Source organism: Pseudopipra pipra, chromosome 14, assembly GCF_036250125.1.
Source record: "Pseudopipra pipra isolate bDixPip1 chromosome 14, bDixPip1.hap1, whole genome shotgun sequence".
NCBI lineage: Eukaryota > Metazoa > Chordata > Aves > Passeriformes > Pipridae > Pseudopipra > Pseudopipra pipra.
In genome coordinates, this window is record NC_087562.1 from 3,330,423 (window position 1) to 3,352,880 (window position 22,458).

A 22,458-nucleotide genomic window follows, 5' to 3' on the forward strand; every position below is an offset into this window, starting at 1 on the left:
AGATATAGGGGGAAATTTTCATAACACTCTGCAGGGTCTTAACTGTAGTGTTTCCAAAAATATCTGATAGGTGCCATGGTTAGAGGGAGCACTTGGTAATGTCGATACCAGGAGCAAACACTACAGAAAATTTCCTTTGCTGCTGACATCTTTTGTTGGCCTTAGCTGTGCCTTCGATGTAGAATTACAAACTATTTTAAACCAAGGGGGGATTTTTTTTCCTTGGGCTCAGTAGGAAGCCTAATGCAGATCGCAGCGATGTTTGTAATGAACTTGTGAAATCAAGGTCATAGTTCTGCTATCACTTAAAAAGACTCCTGCCATAAAGCAAAGCTGTAGTGCCAGATGTGCAGCGTGAATTGTCATGTATCTTGAAAATTTTGTCCCTGCATAATGATACGTTCAGTGATACAGAGCTCTGCACCGTTGAGATTAGAATCTGTCATCTGTGGCTGAAATTCATAACTACACAGTGGCTGTTACACAGGTAATCTCATCCATTTCCTGGCGTGCAAATGGCCAGGTCACAAAAACTTAGACGACAATTTTCAGTAATTGGACCTTTGTTAGCAGCCTGACGAGAGACACCGATGGCTTAATGGACATGGATCCCAATCCGAGAGGTGGTTCTTCCCTGAAATGAAGCACAACAGCAGCACTTTTTGATACAACCCTTTAGGTTTCTTTTCTGTGGTGTTTTCTGGAGAATTTTTTTTTTTTTTAGCATTTAAAACCACTGATGCTAATTAAAAATAAAGGAATTCTGAAAGGGAATCTGAGGCTGCCTTTTCAATAGGATAATTGTTTAAAATGTTTCTGTATTTATTTTTTATATTTCTTCACAGATTTTTCCACTAGAATATTGTAAATAATGTTAATTTTACAGTCCCTTAAATTTTAATTACTTTCACTTTAAAAAAAAAAAGAGAAATGTGCTTTAAAAAATACAAATCTCATAAAATGGATTGAAGCATAATTTTATTACTTTTATAAAATCCAATTAAATGCCCTAACAATTAAAAAGTGACTACATTTTATAGTTTTATAATTCTAGAATCATCTTTTTAATTAATTGAGCTGACAGATTTAGGTATAGAGTGTGTATTTTCCCTCTGGTAGTTATTGTGTAATTAGTAATAATGAAAGATACAGCAGTTTGGATAGGTGGAATATAGTTTTGGTTTTTATATGAATTCTTTCTGTCTGTGATCTGTTACTTCATAGTGCATATGACAATTATTAACTAGAAATATGATATTTTAAAAAGTGCCACATTCTGTTTTGGAGGGAATGGCAGTGTACTTTTTGTGTTGCTGCTGTATTCATGTGCTGCAGTCCTCGTACAGGAGGCTCTTATACCAAAAATTGCATCTGTGCTGGAGAAACTCATTCCTTTTTCCCAGCAGATGCACAAATCTGTAAATTAATTCTTGCTAGAGCTTTTCAGAAACTCTCAGAAGAGATGATGAATCATCCGGAGTTCCATGCGCTCTCAAGCTTCGTGCAGCTTTGTTTTCCTCTTGGCAGATGCATCTCAAATAGGCAAAATTAACTCGGGTTTAAAACATTTTATAAAGTAGGCCTCAAAAGGTCAGTTACCTTTTAAAGGATATCATCCTGCACCTCTCAGTAAATAGCCTGCTTGTGCTGTGTTGATTGAGGCTGCAAAGATCAAAAAAAGAGCTGCCTTTTTTGCCGGTTGATTTGAGCAGAAAGAGAGGACCTTGCCTTTAAAAGGACAGTCCCCCTTCATCTTCAGTTTCTTTTGTGGATGCAGTATATATGTTTAGATATTATGTGTATCAGTGTCACTGACCAAAAGGCAAATCAGAAATCCAACACCTCAGAAACTGAGCTTCCCAAAGCGTGCAGATGTTTCATTCTGCTTCTGAACCTTTTGGTTAAAATTGTCCAAGTTGGCACAAGGACAGATATTAGATTATTAACTTCTTATTAAAGCAGACTAGACTTGTTATTTCCCAATGAACTGGAAGTAAAAATTTACTTTAATAAGAAAATACAGCTGTTTGTGTCAATCCTTATGTGGTTCTTTCAGTATTCAGCTGTGTTTGATTCCTCCTGAAATGATTTTTTGAAAACTGGGCTGTCAAAATCTGGGGTTTTCAAATGTGCCTAAAGGAATCTGATTACTTAGGTTTGTTTGACAACCTGGGTCTTCATGTTTCGCATTCTTTTCAAGAATTCCTTCTGCAAATGCTCAGAGTTGCAGTATTTATGTCCTTCAGTCATGTGGGAAAATGGTCTGACTCTGGGTCTCCTGTCATCCTTTGTGTGTAGGACTGTGTGGAAGCAATTGAGAAAAACAAAGGACAAGCAGCTATTTTTCCTATCTGTGCTTCATTTATTATCTTCAGAATTAGGGTTTATGTTGAGTGTTGATTTTGTATCATGGGATTTGGCCAAATGCAGCAAAGACATAATAGGCTGGAACGGGCTAAACAAATGTGACAGATCTTAATACTGTGGTTTTAGGACATGGCAGGTATTAGTGCAGGAATGAAAGGGGTTTCTATGGCCATCATTATTTTGTGTGACTTTTCCTATTTAAATATGTCAAGACCAGGAATACCAGATGCAGGCTCTCAAGCCTGAGGTTCTCAGCTCAGGTAGAGCTTGCTGAGGTCTGCTGCGTCAGGGTCTGACTCAAGGACGAGAACACACTGTCAGTGCCAAGGTTTCCTTAAGAGATGATGCAATCTAGCAAATGCAGATCTATCTGAGGTCTGAGAACCAGAGTCTTTGCTGTGTTTCATAAGGATTTGGACAAAGACAAGAAAGAACAGAAAGGGCATTTGTCCTTGATCTGGCTGTGGAGGTTGGGAAGGCTGCAAGGTTTGTAGTATCCTGAGATTACACTGGAGACATCAAGGAGTTTGAAGTTTTCTGGACCTGTTTTTTCAATGAAAGAGGTATGTGCCAGCCTAGGTTCTTTTCTAGCTTAGTTTGGTAGAATTTTACCCTTTCAAGTTCTTTTATCGTGGCATTTCTGTTTAAACTGAGTTAACTGAGTTCAGCGAGGAAGGATTCTGTCTTAAGGATCTCATGTGTATGGTGTGCAGATTTCCCACCAAAGATGACAGCTTCTGCAGAATGTTTTCATTTTCCAACTTGCATTTTTTAGCAGCACACTTCACAAGCTGCAGAAGTATAAAATGTGTAGAGATGTGCCTTGTGTCTTTATTTCTTAATCACTTGTCCCCTACCAACTGTGCAGGTGTCATGAATAGATGTGTACCCCATAAAAGAGACAGGAGTTGCTCCTCTCCTTGGTGAAGTTTCTTTTCTAAATGCTCTGCAAGGGCACAGTTTCCTGATTAGTAACTGTGTGGCATTTTGCCTTTTATTCTATACCCTTTCCCTAAGAGTGACCCGTGTCCCTGAGGGGCTTGGCTGGGCTTGGAGTGGGGCAAGTGGAACCAAGTGGAAGCAGCTGTGCTGGGCGGTTCCTTCCCCCAGAAACCAGCCAGGCAAATCCCTTACACCTGCACCCAAGGCACACCTGGGCCTCGTTCACACAAGGGTATAACAGCATGTGTTTCACTGAGCTTGCTTTCTCCTGTTTCAATTTACTCAGGCCCCTCCACATCCTGATCTGCAACGCTGCCGTGTTTGGTGTTCCTTGGTGCCTGACGGAGGATGGCCTGGAGTCCACCTTCCAGGTGAACCACCTGGGACATTTCTATCTTGTCCAGCTTCTGGAAGAGGTTTTACGCCAGTCATCTCCTGCCAGGGTCGTGGTGGTGTCCTCCGAGTCCCACAGGTTGGTGAATGTTACCTTTCCTTTCACTTCAGTCCTTAGAGAACAAAACAGTTATGGCAAAACCACAAAAGTTTCTGAAAATGAAGGGCCTTGCTCTAAAGCATTTGCCTTTGAATAATCTTTTTAAAAATAGAAGCATTACTAATGCCTGTGGATGTTTCTGGATTTGGCTCTGTTGCTGGATAAAGCGTGTTCTAGTTTTATAACAGTATGTAGATATTTTTTTGATCATTCTTTGTGTGAATGCAGATTTTCACTGCATTTCAGGCCACTCATTGATTTTGCGAGGAGATGGAATAATAATTGATTAAATCTGAATGGCACGACCTATATTGATTTGTCATTCAACAACTTCAACATCTTAGCAAGAAGAATGTGCAGTTATTTTAGCAGGAGAAACAATGCAATTAAAAACTGCTAGATGAAATCCAGTTGTTTTATAATGAGAAATTAGGGAATTCAATGCAGACATTAGCTGTATAATTGTAAAATGGGAAGTAGCGTAGTTAATACATATTACAAATCTGGCCATGCCTCTTTTGGTGAATTTTTTAATTAAAATGTTAGTTGCTCGTCTTTTCTACTGCCAGGAAAAGTACAGTTGGAAAAAGAGATGCTGATGAGGTTTGCCTTATTTCAGGCATGCTTGTGGTTTTTGTGTTAATAAGTGAAAAGATGGATTTGATTTAAATAAAGTTTCTTGTGCAAAATGCATGCCCCAATTCTAAATTCTGCTGGGCACAAGCCACTTACTGCTTTCTGATTTAGTTCAGGGACTGCAGGATTAGACCTATAATGTCCAGCTTTAAACATTACTGTTGATTTCTGTTTTACTTTTGGTCATGTGTAGCAGCTCTAGCAAACCAAAAGGAAGAAAGTGTGGTAGTTTTTTTTATTTTATTTTATTTTTTATTTTCTGCCTTCATATTTCTGAAATGTTTTAGTGACCCAGAATGAAGCTTATTTTTTTAATCATGTTTCCATAAAATGTAACCCCAGGGACCTGGTAGAGAGAGACCAGCCAAGGGTCGGGCTGAAACCTTTATCACTTCCAAACACAGGGGCTTATGGTATAAATGACACACTGCAGATAGATTTACTTTTACCATTTTAAATTTATGATGGCTGAAATGAAAGGAAGCAATAGAAAATGCCAGTAATAATCCTCCCTAGTGTTAAAAGACATGAAATGTCTAGTAATTAGGTGGTAACAAAATCTGGACATCCTTATCTTTGCAAATCACACCAGGTTTGTGAAAGCAAGTAGCAGAGTCCTGTTAGGAGTGAGGGCAGCTACTGCAGGGCAGGCGAGATAGCTCTGGAAATAAATCTGCCAACTCCAATCACTTGCCAGATGTGGAGGGCACAATGGGATACGTATAAATGAGCTGTTATTTAATGGGAGATTATGTTGAATTGTCAGCTGCTTGTTCCCCTTTGTAAGTTTGTATCTCTGATAGTATTTTAAATGACATCTTTGTTTTTCACTGCGTTAAGTGCTGTGTGTAACCAGAGCTCACATCTCTGGACGTGTTTATCTGCGTTTTCGAAAACGTTTTTCAAGTGCTCGTTGCTAAGTCAGTGAGATCAGCCAAGGTTTATAGAAGCCCATCAAAAAATAAGTGACAGTCTATCTTTGAGTAAAATAATAAACACAACTAGTGCATTTCCCTTTTTTCTAGGGGCCCAATTAATGTATTACTCTGTACCTTATCACTTAAACTGATCATTTTGAGTAACTGTGCTTTTCCCTCCCAATCTGTTTAATGACAAGAAGTTGATGTAAGGAGTTAGTTAGGTATTATTGGGTAGTTGTACTTTCTGACCTACTTGAGAACTCTGAGCCTTAAACTATGTTGTAAAACAAAAGTGTTGGTATCTAATTACTTCCATAAACCTTGACTGGATCTTTTTGCTGGAGTCAAGACCCCCTGTTAGGGGAAATATAAAGTCCCCTGTTTGCAGAAAATACTATACCAGACTGCTCCAAGGCAAAATATTTATTTGCCTCTCTGGTTCTTTGTTCATTTCTAGTTAGTTCTCTGGATTCAGCACAAATGAATTTTGGTTAAATTAAGCTTTTGAGTACTTTAAGCACATCGTATTAAAATCAGAATAATAAGTAGGTTGACTTTCCTTCTGTCTTTATTTCTGTGTTGTTAATTTGATTGTACAACCCTTATCCTCCTGAATTCAATGAGATTGGCAACATAAGTAAGATTGACTCACATAAGCACTTGCAGGACTGGACTCAAAATATGCCACTGTGCTTCCATTATACAGTACACCCAAAGTGTTTTATTTATAGATTATTTTTGGTGTCATAAATGATTACTTGAGGGATGAATATAGGAAATTCCTCCTAGAATAGTCCTGTTAATTTCAGAAATGTATTTTATCTCACTGAAAATTATGAAAGAGAAATTTTGTTGTTGAAATTGAAGGGCTAATTCTGCAAGAACATCCTGGATTCCTCTTGAGTTCAAACACTATTTGAGTTCAAATACTGTATTGCTTTTCTCTGAGTGTATTATAATTCTGCTCACAGAATGAATGTAGAAATTCCAGCTGATCTCTTCATTTCTGGGCATGAGATGCAAAATTAGTGAAGATATTTTAAAACATTTTGCTAGTGTGTACTATAATTATGTTTATCCCTCTTCTCCCCAGCTGATTCTGAAAACTCTGAGTATTAAAAAGAGCTTGCTAAATCCTTTTTATTTTTAGTAGCTCTTCTGAATGAAACATAGATCTGTAACTGAATGTAGTATTATTTCCTAATATTAAGATATACCAGTAAATTGATAAATCAAATTGTGAGAGCTAGGGGGGGAAATGCTGCATGGAAGCTTTCTTTTCTTCATCTAAATGTCTTTAGAACATACACTACTTTGTTATTAAAAAAAAAAAAGGAGGAAAGAAACAAACAGCTGGTGTTTAATGACTCTGTCAGACCCAATTAAAAAACATCAACTAGTTACTTTGATTTGTGTTCAGCCATGCCGTGGGTATACTTAAAAACATTATACTCTGCCAGAACTCATTTTGGCTTTGTTTACATTTATCTTTTAAACATATAAGACTATTGATGGCAAGTTACCAAGGTTATAACCCCTTTATATTCATCAATTTTTAATCTAAAAAAAAAAAAATCTAAGAGGCAGTGAGACTCATCCATAGTTACTTGAACACTTAAATGCAAGTGTGCAGTATGTAAGCGCTGGATGAAATGATCAGGGGACGGGAAGAAGGGGAAATGAAAGGATGCTGGGTTTCTCTGCTCCTACTGCAGAGTTATTTTATCCTACATTATATCCTTTGTGATTGTGCTTTTATGGATTCGTGGCAAAATTTTTTAATTTTTTTTTTCATTCAAAATAAAGTGATTTCTAAGTTGTCCTCTTTAAGTACGATCCCTTTAAATCATTTAAGTGTTTTTTGAGTAGTTTTTATTTATTGTTTGCTTTTGCTAATTATCCAATAATTTTTCTGCCATATTATGTGGAACTACTCCTTGGGTCTCAGGCAATTTCTGGTAGATGCTTTCAGCTACTAAATGAGCTGTTGTTTTATGTTGGTTCTGGCCAAGTTCTACTCTGGTGCCTACATTTTATGTTGTTCTTAATGAGAGTGGAATTAACTCTGGGGGTTTCTAAGGCATATTTACTGTTTTTTAGATTTACAGAAATTAAAGACTCCTCTGGAAAGCTTGATTTCAGCCTGCTTTCTCCATCTAAGAAGGAGTATTGGGCTATGTTGGCCTACAATCGCTCCAAGCTTTGCAATATCCTCTTCTCCAACGAGCTGAACCGACGCCTTTCTCCCCACGGGGTGACGTCGAATTCCCTCCATCCTGGAAATATGATTTACTCCTCCCTTCATCGTAACTGGTGGGTGTACACCCTGCTGTTTACCTTGGCTCGACCCTTCACCAAATCCATGGTAAGTGAATGCCTTAGAGCATTTTACAAATCTTCCTTTTTTTTTTTTTTTTTCTTCAAATCAGGGGAGAAAAAAGTTATAAAAATCCAGATGTATGTGTCTGCTTTGACCTATTACCTTTTGTAACCGTGACCCTGATTTTAATGACGAGCAATGTTGCCAAGATAGTGCTCTAGAAGAGGATTCTTCAACCATTTTAGATTTGCTTTGTCAATCTTCAGTTAAGGAACCTTCTAAGATGGAGTGCACGACCCCCTTGTTTGAATATATGATTTTCACTCTGATTAAGGATGTTGTATGTCTTAGGTGCAGTTCAGAGTTATTTCTGTGCTCACTATACGTAAAACATCAAAAAAATTGCTTTGGCTTTTAAGTGGAATATGTTGACTGCATTTTTTATGTAAACAGATGCCCTAGTTAGAAGAGATACTACAGACATTATTAATGGCTGAGGGAAAGTGCTTTCAGTGGTAAAAGCACCTTCATTCATATTTAAAAAAAAAAAAGCAACAGCCCAACAATCTTCTTGATTCTTACAAAGTGCTGAAGACAATGGGTGTTTTCCATTTGTCTCCATTGGATGTTGGACTGGGACCATGACATAATGAAAGGCTACACAGTTCTTCCATAGCCAGTGTTATGAGTCTTCATTATACAAGAATTTGCAGCATCCTGAGTGATTGGAGAGGTTACTCTTATCCCTTGAAGCTCTGAGCCAGGTTATTTGTAAGGAGTCTGAAGTATTTTCTAGACAGAGGATGACTTTTACTTCAAGAAGCGACTTCTTTTAACCTTATAGACTGTTTCTCACTCCTTTTTCATTGGCAAAGAATGGTATTCCCAAAAGGGTAGCAGGGAGAGAGAGTCTCTGTTGAATGTTTCCAGTTAGGAATGAGGGAAATGAAAAGATCCAGACCCTGCAGAACTCATCTAGCCATGGCAGTTTATTTCAAGCCCAAACACCAGACCCCTTTCACAGAAGACTTCACAGCCAACAAGGGTTGGTTGTGGTGGTTTTGCATACTGTCTCTCTTAGCTGGTGGTGCAGATCAAATTAGTTGGTTTTATCTGAAAAAAATCAGAGAGGAATTCAGGCAGAGGGATCCATCCTTAAGCAGCTTAATCTACCACATAACCCATAGTAACTGAGCAAATCAGTGGTGGAACCTGTATGTAGAGCTGCACAAAAGAGTTTGCTTGTGCATTTCAGTATTGTTGAGATAATGAAATTAATCTTAATTTATACTGGGATCGTGTATGTGGACAACACTCTGCTTAAAATCAGAGTTTTAGTTTTTAAAACTCTGCTTACATGTCCATAAAAGAACAATTCTGGATCTTCAATAAGTCTCAGGGAGCAAAAATACAAACAGTGCAGTGTGTTGCACTGACCATGGGTGCATTGTCACCTCTAACACCTCTGACCTCTGCCTGCAGTCTGCAGCCTGTACATATGCAAAACCTATTTATGTCCACAAGATTGATAAGTGAGCACTCTGGCACCTTGGGACAAGTAATAATATCTTTCAACAGCATGTTTTTTTGACCAGGACCTATAAAATCATGCCTCTGCTGTGCTAGGGATAGTTTGCAAAACAAATTCTTGAGGTTCTCCTGAGAATGTGTAAGTGAATGTTATCAACGTCCCGTGAAAAGGATCTAGTCTGTGGACATTTATGAATTGTTAGTTTTATTTGCTCTGACATATTTTTGCAAAGAGAACCTTCAGTGTTTGTTGCTCAGAGAATCTTATCCTCTAAGGAACAAAATGAAAGACCAGCATTAATTTTGAATTCTTTAGAACAATTGATAGATTTTTTTTTTTTTTTAATAGTATCTATGTATTAATAGTACATAAAAGAGAATACAAAGCACACTACAAAAAATAGCAGCACTGAATACCAGTGCACTGTAGTCCAAGTCAAATCACTTCTGTTACGTCCTTCATGTTTGTATTTCACTGAGGTTATTTGAATGTCATGATGGAGGGTATGGCCTGAGGTTAAGCATTGGTTTTACAACTCATATTCTGATATGAATTGTTATGTTCCCCTGAACTTTACCAATGTTTCAATTGCCAATGAAACTAGAAAAGTGCCCCTTCCTGGGTGTGCAAACAAGCATTGCTGAAATTCTCAACATCATCAATGCAAGAGTTTCTATTTTAAGGTTTGTAGGGAGCAAATGACTTGCTGCTGCTTCTTTTTTGGGGATTGCGCTGTCACCAACCTGGAATAGACTTTGCTGAGGACCTTTTTGTGGGCTTCCTTTCAGTGTTTCTGTGAGAGCTCACCCTGGAGTTTAGATGAGTGTTCTGGTCAGAATATTGGGAGTGATCTCAAAGCTTACAGCTGCAGTCCCAAGGTGGTGAACTGTCCTTTCCTGTGTTTTCCAAGGATGTCTGCATTGCACAATGAATGCAGCAATGATGCAGCAGCATTTAAAGTAGTTTCAACTGAGCTGGGCCCATAACTGGAATGGAGAGACCCGTGACAAGGTTGTGTGGAGAGAGGTAAGGTCTGTCAGCTCAGGCAAGGTGCCACGTGGGTGTGCTTGTACCTCTTTTGATCTCTGAGGCAGCTGCAGCATTTTGGTAGGTGGAGAGACTAATCCTTTCTGGAGCCAGTTTGAAGCTGTTTGCTATGTCCTGGACTATCCTGGGGTCTGTATAGATGCATGCATATGTGTGCAAATATGCATACACAGACTCCAGCTGCACATACCTGATTCTAACTGGGGCCTTCTTGTATTATTGTTGTAAAAACTGTTAATAAACAATATTTACATTTTCAGTTTGTATTTCACAAAGGTGGACTTATTGTATATTCTGAAATCATCTGTTTAAGGTTTACTTACTAGAAATCGTAACAGTTTGATAATTATTTTGCTTTGTTTCCAACAAAGAAGAAATATACATTGTGTATCTGAAATACATTTTTTTTTTGTTGTTCACTTCTTGAGTGTTGAACAGCTCCTCTTTGGTTGATGAAGACACAGTATTTTCTTTAGAAATGCACACAACTGCCTACCACAGGTCACTGTTTTGGGGAGAGGTGATGCAGCCTGAGGTGTGTGGCACTTGGGGTATTCAGCAGGATAGAATTTAGCTGAGAAAACAGTGCTGGTAACTGTTCCATTTTAGCTGATTCACTGAAGCACTGAGAGTCAGTATTCTGATACTGATTTTAACACTCTTATTTACCTGTTGGTTGTTATTTGCTGCTACTTTGGTAGTTTCAATAATTAGGACACTTTAAGCAGAACCTTAAAATAGCTTGACTCCATAAATAAAAGGTTTGTGGATTTTTTCTAAAAGAACAAACATAGGTAAGGTTTATCTGTCTTTCAGTTGTGAGGCTTTTATTGGCATAATTTTAGTTGCTTCTGTAAATGATCATACCTTACTGCAAGAAGAAATGCAACTTCTCATTTTTCAAACCTGTTTTACGAGCATAAAAATTGTTCTATGTTTGTGCTACTTATAGTGAAGTCTTCAATTGAATCACACAGCTGTCTGGTCAGCTTTTCAAATGTAACACAGTATTTAAATCACTGGTAGTTGTAGGTGTCTGGGAAGTAGTTTTATTAAGCAGAGCACTGGAAACTCTTTTCATTTTTTCCCACCCACCTCTTTTCAAGATCTAAAATCCACAAGGATTTCTATGCAGAAATGGAGAACAAGTATTTTTTTTGTAGAAAGAAATAGTTGCAAGTAAATTACCATTTTATTATGGTAGTAACTCTAGCTCTACTAATGTTCAAAGGACCTCTCTCTTACTTACCACTATATAGTTACTCAGTGAGTTGGAGACACTTATAGTATAATTAAATATCATTTGAAACAAGTGACCACTGTAAATAACAAATTGGAAGAGAAACTCTGAAAGTAACTGTGTAAGGCCACACATATGCTTTGCTGGTCTGATCCAAGGCACTAGGGTTTTGTTGGGTTTCTTTTTCTACCTCTCTTTTATGCTCTTTCACTCTCTTCTCCTCGTTCTCTCTCTTTCCCTCTCTCCTTTTGTCTCTCTTCTTAAAAATTGGCCCAAGAAAAGTTTGACTGAGTTGGCTTTTTTTTGTTTTAAATTAATGCCAGTCATTCAAACCCCATCTGATTTGTGACTATTTACATACAAGATTAAAATTAAATACATTTATTGTAAGTTTTGAGCTTACACTGAGTGCACTATCTAGTGTCACTCCCAGGTGACTTTGTGAGTGTACAAAGGCATATAAATTTAGAAGTGGAATGCCATTATCACACGCTTGTGATAGTCTTACATAGACCCAAATATTTTTGTTGGCAGGTAACGGAGCAGAAAGAATATCATGTGTTAGGGTAGCAAGAGCTTAACAGATGTTTCAGTGAACTGAATTTTCAAATCCTTTTACATTAAGAAATGGCTGGGGTTTGGGGAAGTTCTGAGACTATTGGGTTACATTTCCTGTTGCAGTGCAAAGCCAGCCATTGTGCTGGAGTTTTAGCAGATGTGTTACCCCTTTTAATGGTTGGGAATAAAACATTGGTTCTGTTGCTGAGATATAAATTACAACTAGACCAGCTCAACTTGTCACCTTTAAAAGCCAGTTAGCTGTGGTAAGACCATTCTGCCCTTCACTTTTCACTGTGTAAAAGACTGATGCTTGAACTGCTCTTTGATTTCTCCCTCCCCCCCCAAAGATAGTACCTTTCCAGAGTTGGATTTTTTTATTTAAAGTATTGCTATTGAGGATTATAAGGAATACTTCTAAGGGTCCCAAAGTCTTCTGCATGTCTAAGTTTTATATAAACCATGAGTTCTTGTTACTGTGATATTATTCTAGGAGTGCTTGAGGCAGTTGGCCTGGGTTGCAGGGCACATACGGGCAGGAGGAAACCCCAGTGCCTACAAGGGTTTCACTGGGTTTACTTTTGCCGTAGGTTGGAATGTCTAAATTTAAATTTCATGTGATGATTTCACTCATGCCTAACATCAGCTTGGATATGCTATTCTGGAAAGAAATCAGTCTGCATCTACAGGAGTGACTTGCTTCTACCTATTGGTCACATCTGTTTGCTTTTGACAGCAGCCCTAGAGAGGCCCCCTGCAGCCTCATCAGCTCTTCACTTTCTCCCCTGCTCTTTGCTGAAGAAGCTGGAATTACCCTTAGAGCTGAGGATAGTATTCCCTCCCTAAGCAAACATTTTTTTGCTGTCCAAAGATCTGTGTGGGCTGTGTTGAGTTGATGTTGGCTTCCATTACTGAATTCACAGTTCAGGCCAAATTCTGCCCACAGTTGTGCACGTTCAGCTCCAAGAGCAGTCATGGGCAGGGTGGGTTATGTGCATGTTTCAGCATAGGATTTGGTGTGTATTTCCTTCCTTGAGACATGCCTGAAAATACACTGGGTTTTCTTGAAAAGCAACAGGCAGTTCTTTTTGAAAAGAACCTCACAGTTTAGGTTGGATCAAAAATGTCGAATTTCTTTTCTCAAATTGAGTCCCGGGCAGGAAGAGAAAGGGGATGGGAGAGTGAAAGGGGGCTGACTACCTACTGGATATCAGCAGTTGTAGAGAGCATAAATCACACGTGCAATTCTCCTGGTTTATGGATTAATGCATGAAGTGTAATTGCTGAGGGGATGCTAAGCTACATCTCTCTTTTTTAACACACAGGTTTGTGGACTGTGCCTCTAGTACCATGGCAGGACAGTTATTTTATTGAACTCTGATTGCATGTGCTTCCTCACAGAAAACTCCTATTTGGAATGGACTGAATTGGGTAAAAGGAAAGAAGGCTTATGTGGAAGAATATTTTGATTTGTTGTAATAGGATGGCAAAGAGATGCCTCCGAAGTAGTTGTTGATCATTTTACGTGTCCTACCTGCTAATAAAATGTAATATAGGCTGGTTTATTATCAAACTTACATTTAACTGATACATATTTTTAACTTCCTGCTAAAATAAATGTAGCATGAAATATAAGGGCAAATTAAATTTGTCCCCTGTAACCTACACACCACAGGAATGGTCTTTATGAAAATGTATCCAGGTGCCAAACAGAACAACTCAGGGTCTCAGTGTGCAGGATGGTGCTCAGGGGGAGCAGTGGCCATGGAATTTGCTGTGTCCAACACACCCCCATAGCTGTTTGTGGAGCAGCTCTGTTATGCCCTATAGTTTTGTGGACAAAGTAAGGAGTTTCTTCCTGTCCCCCCAGATCCTTGCAGAATTTCGGAGTACCTCGTCAAGTCTGTGGACTGTGAGGCAGGGAAGTGTTTGCTCCATAGTGTTTTATCTTACATGCAATTAAATTAAATTAAAATTTGAAATTAAAAAGAATATTTCCCCATTTTTTTCCAGCCTGAAAAACTATCTTTTGATTTAAAAAGCTATACACCTTGTGGAATGTCTTCATAGAGGTCTGAATTGCTCACAAATGTGACTGTTCTGTTTAACTTCACGTCCAGCCTGTCTGATGCCTTATCTGGTCAGGTATCTGATGCCTGAAATCTGAAAAAATTTGCCTTATAGGTAGTTAACAGCATAGAACCAAATATTTCTTTCTGAAACTTGCAGAATGTCAGTCTTGCATTCAGTTAATTTAATTTCTTGAGTCGAGATTGTTACGCTGTCTAGAAATAAACCTCCTTGTTGAATCATGATGGAGGGATTGAATTTGTGGGTGTAAGATGCTTTAAAAACAAAATACGCATTAATTAAGAAAATGTTCTTCCTATTCAAAAAAAATGTGGAATTTTGTGGAAAAAAGAAAGGGCTCTCCTTCTGGGAATCTGTATCTTCACAGTGCTCTGTGACAAATTATTTTCATGGCTTTATTCTCTGTTGTCAGGGAAGAAAATAGCTAATAACAGCACTAGATAATGTTTTGGATTTATATGTACAACCTCTTGGCCTCCCTTCCTTCTCCTGACTGATTAGAAATAAGTTGTTCTCTCTCAAAAATGGGTGTGTGGTACTGTGCTGCATAGATATGATGTTAAAACTCTGGTTATGGACAGTTTGTGACACTTCTGGTTTTGTGGCCACACATAAAAAATTTTCCTGTGTAGTTCACCTAAATCTAATATTTTTTTGACAAGCGTTGCTAAGAAAACAGCAAAGGCATTTATCATAGAGCTTTGTTAAAAATAATAGATTGGCAAAGGGAGTGTAAGGGAAAATACACTGTGAGGAACTTCTCTGAATGTATTACATACTTGAGTTGTAGAAACCAAAAGGTAAAGGTGCATATTCATATTCTTTTTCTGGCTTTAGCTCTCGACAGTAGCTTCTGCTGGGAATAATCTAGTTTGAAATTAAGTCTTGATGATTTTTTTTAAAAGCTGAAACAGATTGCCTCTGTATGTCATGCATTTATTTGGTGCTAATGCAAACATATGTCTGTTAACTTAGGAAAGTGGAGTGATGGTCTAAACCACTTTTATGATATGTGCTGGCCTAGATCTTAATGCGTCTACAAACTGAGGTAGTAATTCTGCCTTTGCTCCTGGTTTTCCTTTGCCCACTCTTAATCTGTCTTCAGGTTATGTTAGATATTGCTACAGGAACAATTTTAAGGAGTTCCACTAAACAAAAGGGCTTTGACAGAATAATTTTGTACTTTTTGCCTAATAAGGGTTTAACTTTTGATGAGTCTGTGGCTGAGTGAGCAGTGAAAACTGCTGGCTGAACTCACTGTGCACTGCTGAAGACCAAACGTGAGTGTGCCCAAAGTGCTCCCTTCCTTTTGCTTTGTTGCAGAGCCCTCTGAGTGCCCTCCACTGCACTCCTGAGCCCTCTGGGTGCCCCTCTCTCCACATCAGAGCCCTGGGGGTGCCCCTTGCAGCCCCCCAGATCTGTCCAGTGACAGTCACTGCAGACGAGGTGACTCAGCCCTGCCTGTGACCCCAGAGTTTCTCATTTGTGAGCCTGAGCAAGGTCACTTCCACAGTTTGTTGTAAATAACACAGTAGGATCCAGACCTCCTTATTTCCCAGCTAGCACATAAATCATAGGATTATTCATTTCCTTTAATAACTAGAGAGTAATAGTGAGAACATTTTTATGAATGAGGTAACTGTAATCAAAGCAAAGTCAATGCACTGTAGTTCATGTATAATGATCCAATGATCTGCTGCATTCTAGAAAGATGGTCTCCAATATTCACAGTGATAAAATGTGAGTTTTTAGCTAGCAATGAGTTTTTAATCGCTTTTTATAAAAAGAAGTAGTTCCTAAAAATTAATTAATGATTTTTAAATTTTTTGGACAACCATAACTACTATCCTGTATGGCAGAAGGCTGGAGCATCCCTCTCATACAGGCTGAGATGCTTGTTCAGCCTGAGGAGAAGAGCTTTCAGAGAGGCCTTAGAGCACCTTCCAGTACCTAAAGGGGCTCCAAAAGATCTGGAGAGAGACTTTGGACAAGGGCATGGAGTGACAGGATGAGGGGGAATGGCTTCAAACTGACAAAACAGCAGGGTTAGATTAGATATTGGGAAGAAATTCTTTCCTGTGAGGGTGGGGAGGCCCTGGCACAGGTTGCCCAGAGAAGCTGTGGTTGCCCCATCCCTGGAGGAGTGTTCAAGGCCAGGTTGGACAGGGCTTGGAGCAACCTGGGCTAGTGGAAGGTGTCCCTGCCCATGGCAGGGAGTAGAACTAGGTAGTCTTTAAAGTCCTTTCCAACCCAAATAATTCTTTGATTCTATGAAACACAAGTTGTACAAGATACTCCAACTGAACCAGGTATTTTCAGCTATTGAAATTAAGGTGCTGTGAGTGATATGAAGTGCAAAAAACCAAATCCCATGTGGAGTAAGATGCCAAATATACAAAATTTTTTGAAGCTGTGAGATGACCTTAATGATGGAGGAGGAGTGGGTTATGAACAAAAGGCTCTAAGGAGTAGTTGTGTTTCATTAGTCTGCTTTTCACCTGCTTAATTTTCTTCTCTTAAATCAAGTTTCCTGCTGAGTTTAGAAGCACAGGACTGAGTCATTTTTGGCTATGATTTTTTAAAAACAATTAAATCTGCTGTTTATTCCTTAAATGAGTTGAGACCTTCTTATCCCTGTCACTTGATGAGGCAATTAGGCAGCAATGCATCTTTTATTTCTTTGTAGTTCTTCTTCCTTGTCTTTTACATCCATACCTGCTGATGTTAAGCCTTCTAGGTAGCTCTTTATGAAATAGAGCTGATGATCCACACATCTGAAGTTCAGCAAGGCAATGTTTTTGGGCGAAGGTTAGTTTTTGTTTGTTTGACCTCTAGAGTTTAAAATCCTGTGCCCAAACTTGAAACGGTAAATGTTAAAAATAATGAAATTACATAATTGAACGTTGTTAGTCCATGTAATTTTGTGATCATAACTCACAGAGCAGTATAAATTCTGTGGATTCTAGAACATGACTTATCTTTCCTCACATTTCTTTTGAAGTTTCTATTTACAAACGGACAGATGTTCAGGAAACCCCAAGCTTTTATTGGCCCTCTGTAGAATAGATGAAATATGAAATTGTTTTTAAAAAGAGGAATGGAGTATAGATCCTGTTTTATGGAACTATTATTTAAATGCTATTTCTTAATTGGGAGGTGCAGTGCTCAGTTCCATTATTTCCCTAGAACCCCTTGGATATCTGAGATGCTTTATCATACCATGGTCTTTTCATTTCTCTCTCTATCATCTTTGAAGAGGTGCCATACCACTTTAAACAGTTCACCAATCAGTTTCAGATGATGGATTCTCTTTAATCATTTACATCCAGAGAAAGTCAAATATTCCTTAGGAAGCCAAAGTAATCTAACAGAATGTATAGTGTTTGTGCAGCTGGATATCTTATTTATTTGAAGTTCTCAGGGAAATCTCTTCTGACTTTACAAAAAAGATGGAAGAGTAAACAGTAAGTGTGTCCAAGTAATATGAGCTAGAAAGTCCCTTCTTTTGGAGCAAAGTCATTAAAAAAGTATATTTGCAAGGTCCAAAAATAATAAAGTATATCAAATGCAGAGTACTGCATAATGTTTTTTCAGTATTCTCGCTATTTTTACATATATATGTGTGTATGTACCTATCTATCTATAGAAATGAAAAATATACTTGAGTTTTTAATATAGTTCATATTCCTGGATAGGTGAACACAATCAGAGTCTGTTTTCCTGAAAAAATGATTCATCTGTTTGTTTTCTTACTCTGTGACATGTCATTTATCATCATGTTGCCATTCCCTGGACATAGCTGAATTAACATTCCTAAAAACTTCCTTCCAGGAAAGCTATTGAAAATGTACTTGTATGTATAGAAAATTCATATTTCTAGGCTTTTGGGAGGTATCCCACTGTGATACTAATAGTGTTTCTAGTTTTTGTCAGTTCTCTCTTCCAAAGTTTACTGTATATATAGGTATATTTTTTTTCTCCTGAGGAAAATGTGAGGGGAACTTGCTGGGTTGGGTTTGTTGGTTTTAGGTTTTGGTTGGTTTTTTTTTTTGTTTTTTTTTTTTTTGGTGTTATGGACATGAATGTGGTAATTTCCTTTTTTTTTTCTAAAGGCAAGACTCAAACTGCAGGATGTTCCTTGGCCAACTTGGAGCATTGGCTAGATTCCCACATGGAGGGAAATAGGTCTGTGGTTGATGAGACTGTCTTAGGGAGTATGTTTAGTTTTTCCAGTGGATGTTCACTAGCATTTTGGAGTTCAGTAGCTTCCATTGTATATCACTCTCTGAGAGTTATTACAAGGATTGAGTTAGACACTGGTCAAATCCTGAACATCATTCTACTCCAGTTCCAATGTTTTTACTGTCCCTGTGTCTTATTTCTAGGTGAGAATGTATGTGTTTCTAAAGAAAAAGAAGAAAAGGGAATATATGTTCTAGAAAAATTATTGAAGCCACATAGTTGTCCTTAATTTTATGTTGGTTTTGTTGCCAGTACCAGTGAGAGCTGATGTGCCTTTTCTGCCTCTCCTCTTTCTTTTCTTAACCTACTGTCTTAGTCCTTAGGTCTGTGGTTTCTCACCCCTATCAAAAAAGGAAGAAAGCACCAGTGTATGATTGTATGTTAAATACTGTAAAGGGACTGTCTTGAAAAGTTTTTTATATGATTCAAGAATGATGTTTAAGAATGAAAGAGAAGGATTTGGAAAAAAAAACACAACACCTTGGATCCTTTGCTGGTTAAAATATTAAAATGGTTCCATGTTTTGATATGTGTTATATGACCTGAGTTTGTATGATTTCCTTGTGATAAAGTAGCAGATTTCACTCATTTTCTTTAGGGGGAAGTGAATGTAATACTGAATTCATTGTGCTTAGTTCAGTGTAAAAAATGCACAACAAGTGATGCAGTACTTATTAGTTTTGCAATAATCTGTATGAGGATTTGTAATCAGAGAACTTATGAATTTACTCAGCTTTTAAAGTTTCCTTTGAGACTTACAATACTTGACTCATTTGGATTTTCCAACCCCTTTGTTCTTTCTGGGAAGTTGTTAGACTAGTGGCATCAATCCTTTTTATAGCAAGGAGGATGTCAGTAAATATAAACATTGCAGTCAAATTCCATCCATTATTTTTGTGACAACATGTTTTTGCAGTTATTAAACATCACCATGGATATAGCACAGTCTCCAGTGCATGCCAAAAAAATCTACAGAAGGTAGTTGAGGAATTTTATTAATTGCAAAAGCATCACATTGAAATAAGATAAAGACAGCAAGGTTGGATGATGCATCTTATATAAAAGTAATGTCACTTTTGAGATATAAACAGTTTGTTTTGAAGAACAAGATCTACTTGTCCCAAACATGCAAGATTGATTTGTTAGTGCTGTGGATTTCCATCTCTTCCAGCAGTGCTGTCTTAAGGGTTGACATTTGCAAAAATGGAGTTCTTATACATGTGCTGCTCCCATGGATGGTACATCTTTAATTCATTTAGGATGGATATTGCCATTAATTCAGAAAAATGTTAAATAGATATAAGAGTTGAAACTTACCGTGAGCTTATGTTTAATGTTTGTTCACACCAGTGCTTGTTTCTTTAGTTCCTTGTAGATGGGTGTGCACATACAAATGGCTGGTGAGACTCCTCACTGCTTAGGAAAGCATTTACTCAAGTGATGATCACCAGACTTTATGTAAAAGGAACAGATTTGAAAATCCTTATGATGACCTGGCACATTGGTACTGATTTCTGTTTGAATGCTGTACCTACTATTATGCAAAAAATGTTGAGGAACACTTCAAGTTAACAAGCTAGAGCATAAGAACACTTGGAAATACTAGGATTAAATTTTTCACTTAAATTCAACACATATAGGTATTTTTCTTCATGTTACCTTGTCTGTCACTGTAATCTATTAAGGAATACAATTAGGGGTTTTTCATTTTGCTAGAAAATTGGAAAGACTATTTTTTTCCACTGAACAGCATTACTATTAAAATGTTGTCCTGGAATGTCAAACTTACATTATGATGAATACTCCCAGTACAAGAAAACTAATTTAGCACTTCAAGTAAAACAACCGTCTTGGCAATTTTTTATGATAATGACTTTGTAACAGTGTCATTTAGAATCTGATTGTCTGCTCGTGTCGAGTGGTTCATCCCATCCCAAATAGCATGGTTGATCTAACAGTGTTAATTATGGAGCAGAGGCATGATCTGCAGAGGGATATTGGGTGTCCTGGTGCTCCTTGCCCCAGTGCTGATGAGCCCATTTTCCACTGCAGAGCAGTGTCCTGCCTCTGTAGGAAAGGAGTTTGTTGCAGTTTCCTTAGGAAAAGTCTTGAATATCAGTGCCCTTGAGTGGGAAGGGGGCGTAGAGGAGTTGGGCATCTGAAGAGTCCTTCTGTGCTTCCTCTTGTGGAGCAGACACACAGTTCTGCTAGTGATCTCATGGCATAAATGTAAAAATATTATTTTCTGCATGCTTAGTGACACTAAAATAAAGGTTTTCTGGGAAATACATTTATTCTGGTTTTGTCAAGATGTCATGAGCAAACAGAAATGAGTTACCTTGTTTCTTGGCAGAACTAGTTATTACCTGAGCTAAATGATTTTAAAGCTGCACTGGTTGCATTTGGTAACCTAGGATGTATGAAGTGAGCTTCTCTCTGTTTTTGCACCAAAAGTAGTGACTTTGTGAGAAAAAATTGTGTTGACTTCCTCCATTCCTTTGATGAGAAATGCGTATGAATTTCCAACTTTTATAGCAGAAAGCATCAACAAAGCTGTCAGTTCCAGTTGTGATATAATGTATATTGTCTCCTTTTGGCTTTGTGTTTCTAAAGGAAATGTTTTCATATAGAATGTCTCTTTATCAAAATAATATCTGACCTTATTTTTGGTGATGAGGTGAGATTTATCATTATTGCATTACACATGCTTATTGAATAGACAGTAATGTGGCATTTTAAATGACCTCCAGCTAAAGTGAATTATGCTCTTCAGAACACAATCCAGACCATTGCTTGTCTTGGAAAATCAAATACTCTGCATGTACACCCAAGGCCAGCAGAGCTGAACACACAGCTCAGTGCTTTTTCTGCTCTTAGGAAGGGACAGAAAACTCAACTGAAAACTTTATTGCTGTCCACAGCAAAGATTCCTGTAAATGCAACTGCTAATCTATTCCTCTAAAATAATGTTTATAATTGGTAATGCAATGTGACTGGGCCAAATTTCATGGACATTCGCTGTCATCATCAGAAAAAAACTTCATTTCTCCCGCTTCTGTTCCCTGTTCCTTTCTGCTGGTGGATACATCCATTAATTAATTGTATTGTAGTGCTCAAAAGCTGGAAAGAAAGGGTTGTCCACATTGGAAATAGGGACTTAGAGACCTGGAATGAGGTTGGTTTATTTGCTTTAAGTGTTTTGTCTACTGAAATATTTGTAGTCTGTGTCCCTTTCTGTTTTGGGAGATTTTTGTGAGTTCTTCTCCAGCGTATGTTTTAAACTTACTTGAATGACTTCCTAATTGCATAAGTATCAGCACTGAATGTCAAGAGTAAACAAAGGAAAGCTTGTTCCCTCCTCATTTGTTGTCAGATGCTCCTGGTTTGTTGTTTCCACAAAGTTTATTTGTTGGGATAAATGCAGTTTGGGTTACAACTCTGCTTTTTCAAACTTCTCTGAATTCCTCTGTTGAGATGAGGTGAACAGATCACCGATTTTCCTTGATATCCACTCAGATGAATTTACTTTTGAAGCTTTTTGGTGGCCTGAGCCACTTTTTTCATGTTGTAAAATGAGACTTGGTTGATAACTCTTGTATCAGAAGGCAGAGGTGAATCTGTCTTCTCACAGGGACGGTCTGCAAAGCTACTGCAGCATATTGGCATGTGGGTTTTCTAAGACTGAAAGTGGAGGTCTCTTGAACTGATTTGAAGTCTTTGCTGATTCTCATGCTTTTGACCACGTTGCTGTTACCTTGTCTGTGTTTTCTGCCCAAGACTGTGATTTTGCTGTAAATGTTAGCTGATACCAACTGAAAATGGCAAAGTCAGTGCTATCAATAGTGTGCTCACTTCCCACTTTACAGTGATGGCTGGCTAAAGGCTATTTTATCTACTTTATTATATTCACTCAAGCACAAATAAAAAAAGTTGCCTGGACCACTTTATGTTGTCTTTGAGAGTACGAGATGAGGTATTTTGAAACCTTTTATAGGCATTTAAACTAAAACTTTATGCGAAGCTGTTGATAATTTTCTCAACCATGACATGCCCAAAGACAACACGTGCTGT

General features: G+C 37.9%; 1 protein-coding gene across 2 annotated transcripts in view; it reads left to right on the top strand.

The window, feature by feature from the left end:
- Positions 1-22,458, top strand: part of WWOX (WW domain containing oxidoreductase) — a 492,462-nt gene that overhangs the window by 111,825 nt on the left and 358,179 nt on the right. For both annotated transcript variants that reach the window (XM_064670919.1, XM_064670920.1), the window contains exons 7-8: positions 3,596-3,781; positions 7,459-7,723. In XM_064670919.1, coding sequence (XP_064526989.1) covers positions 3,596-3,781; positions 7,459-7,723 — 451 coding nt within the window. The remainder of the gene's footprint in view (positions 1-3,595; positions 3,782-7,458; positions 7,724-22,458) is intronic.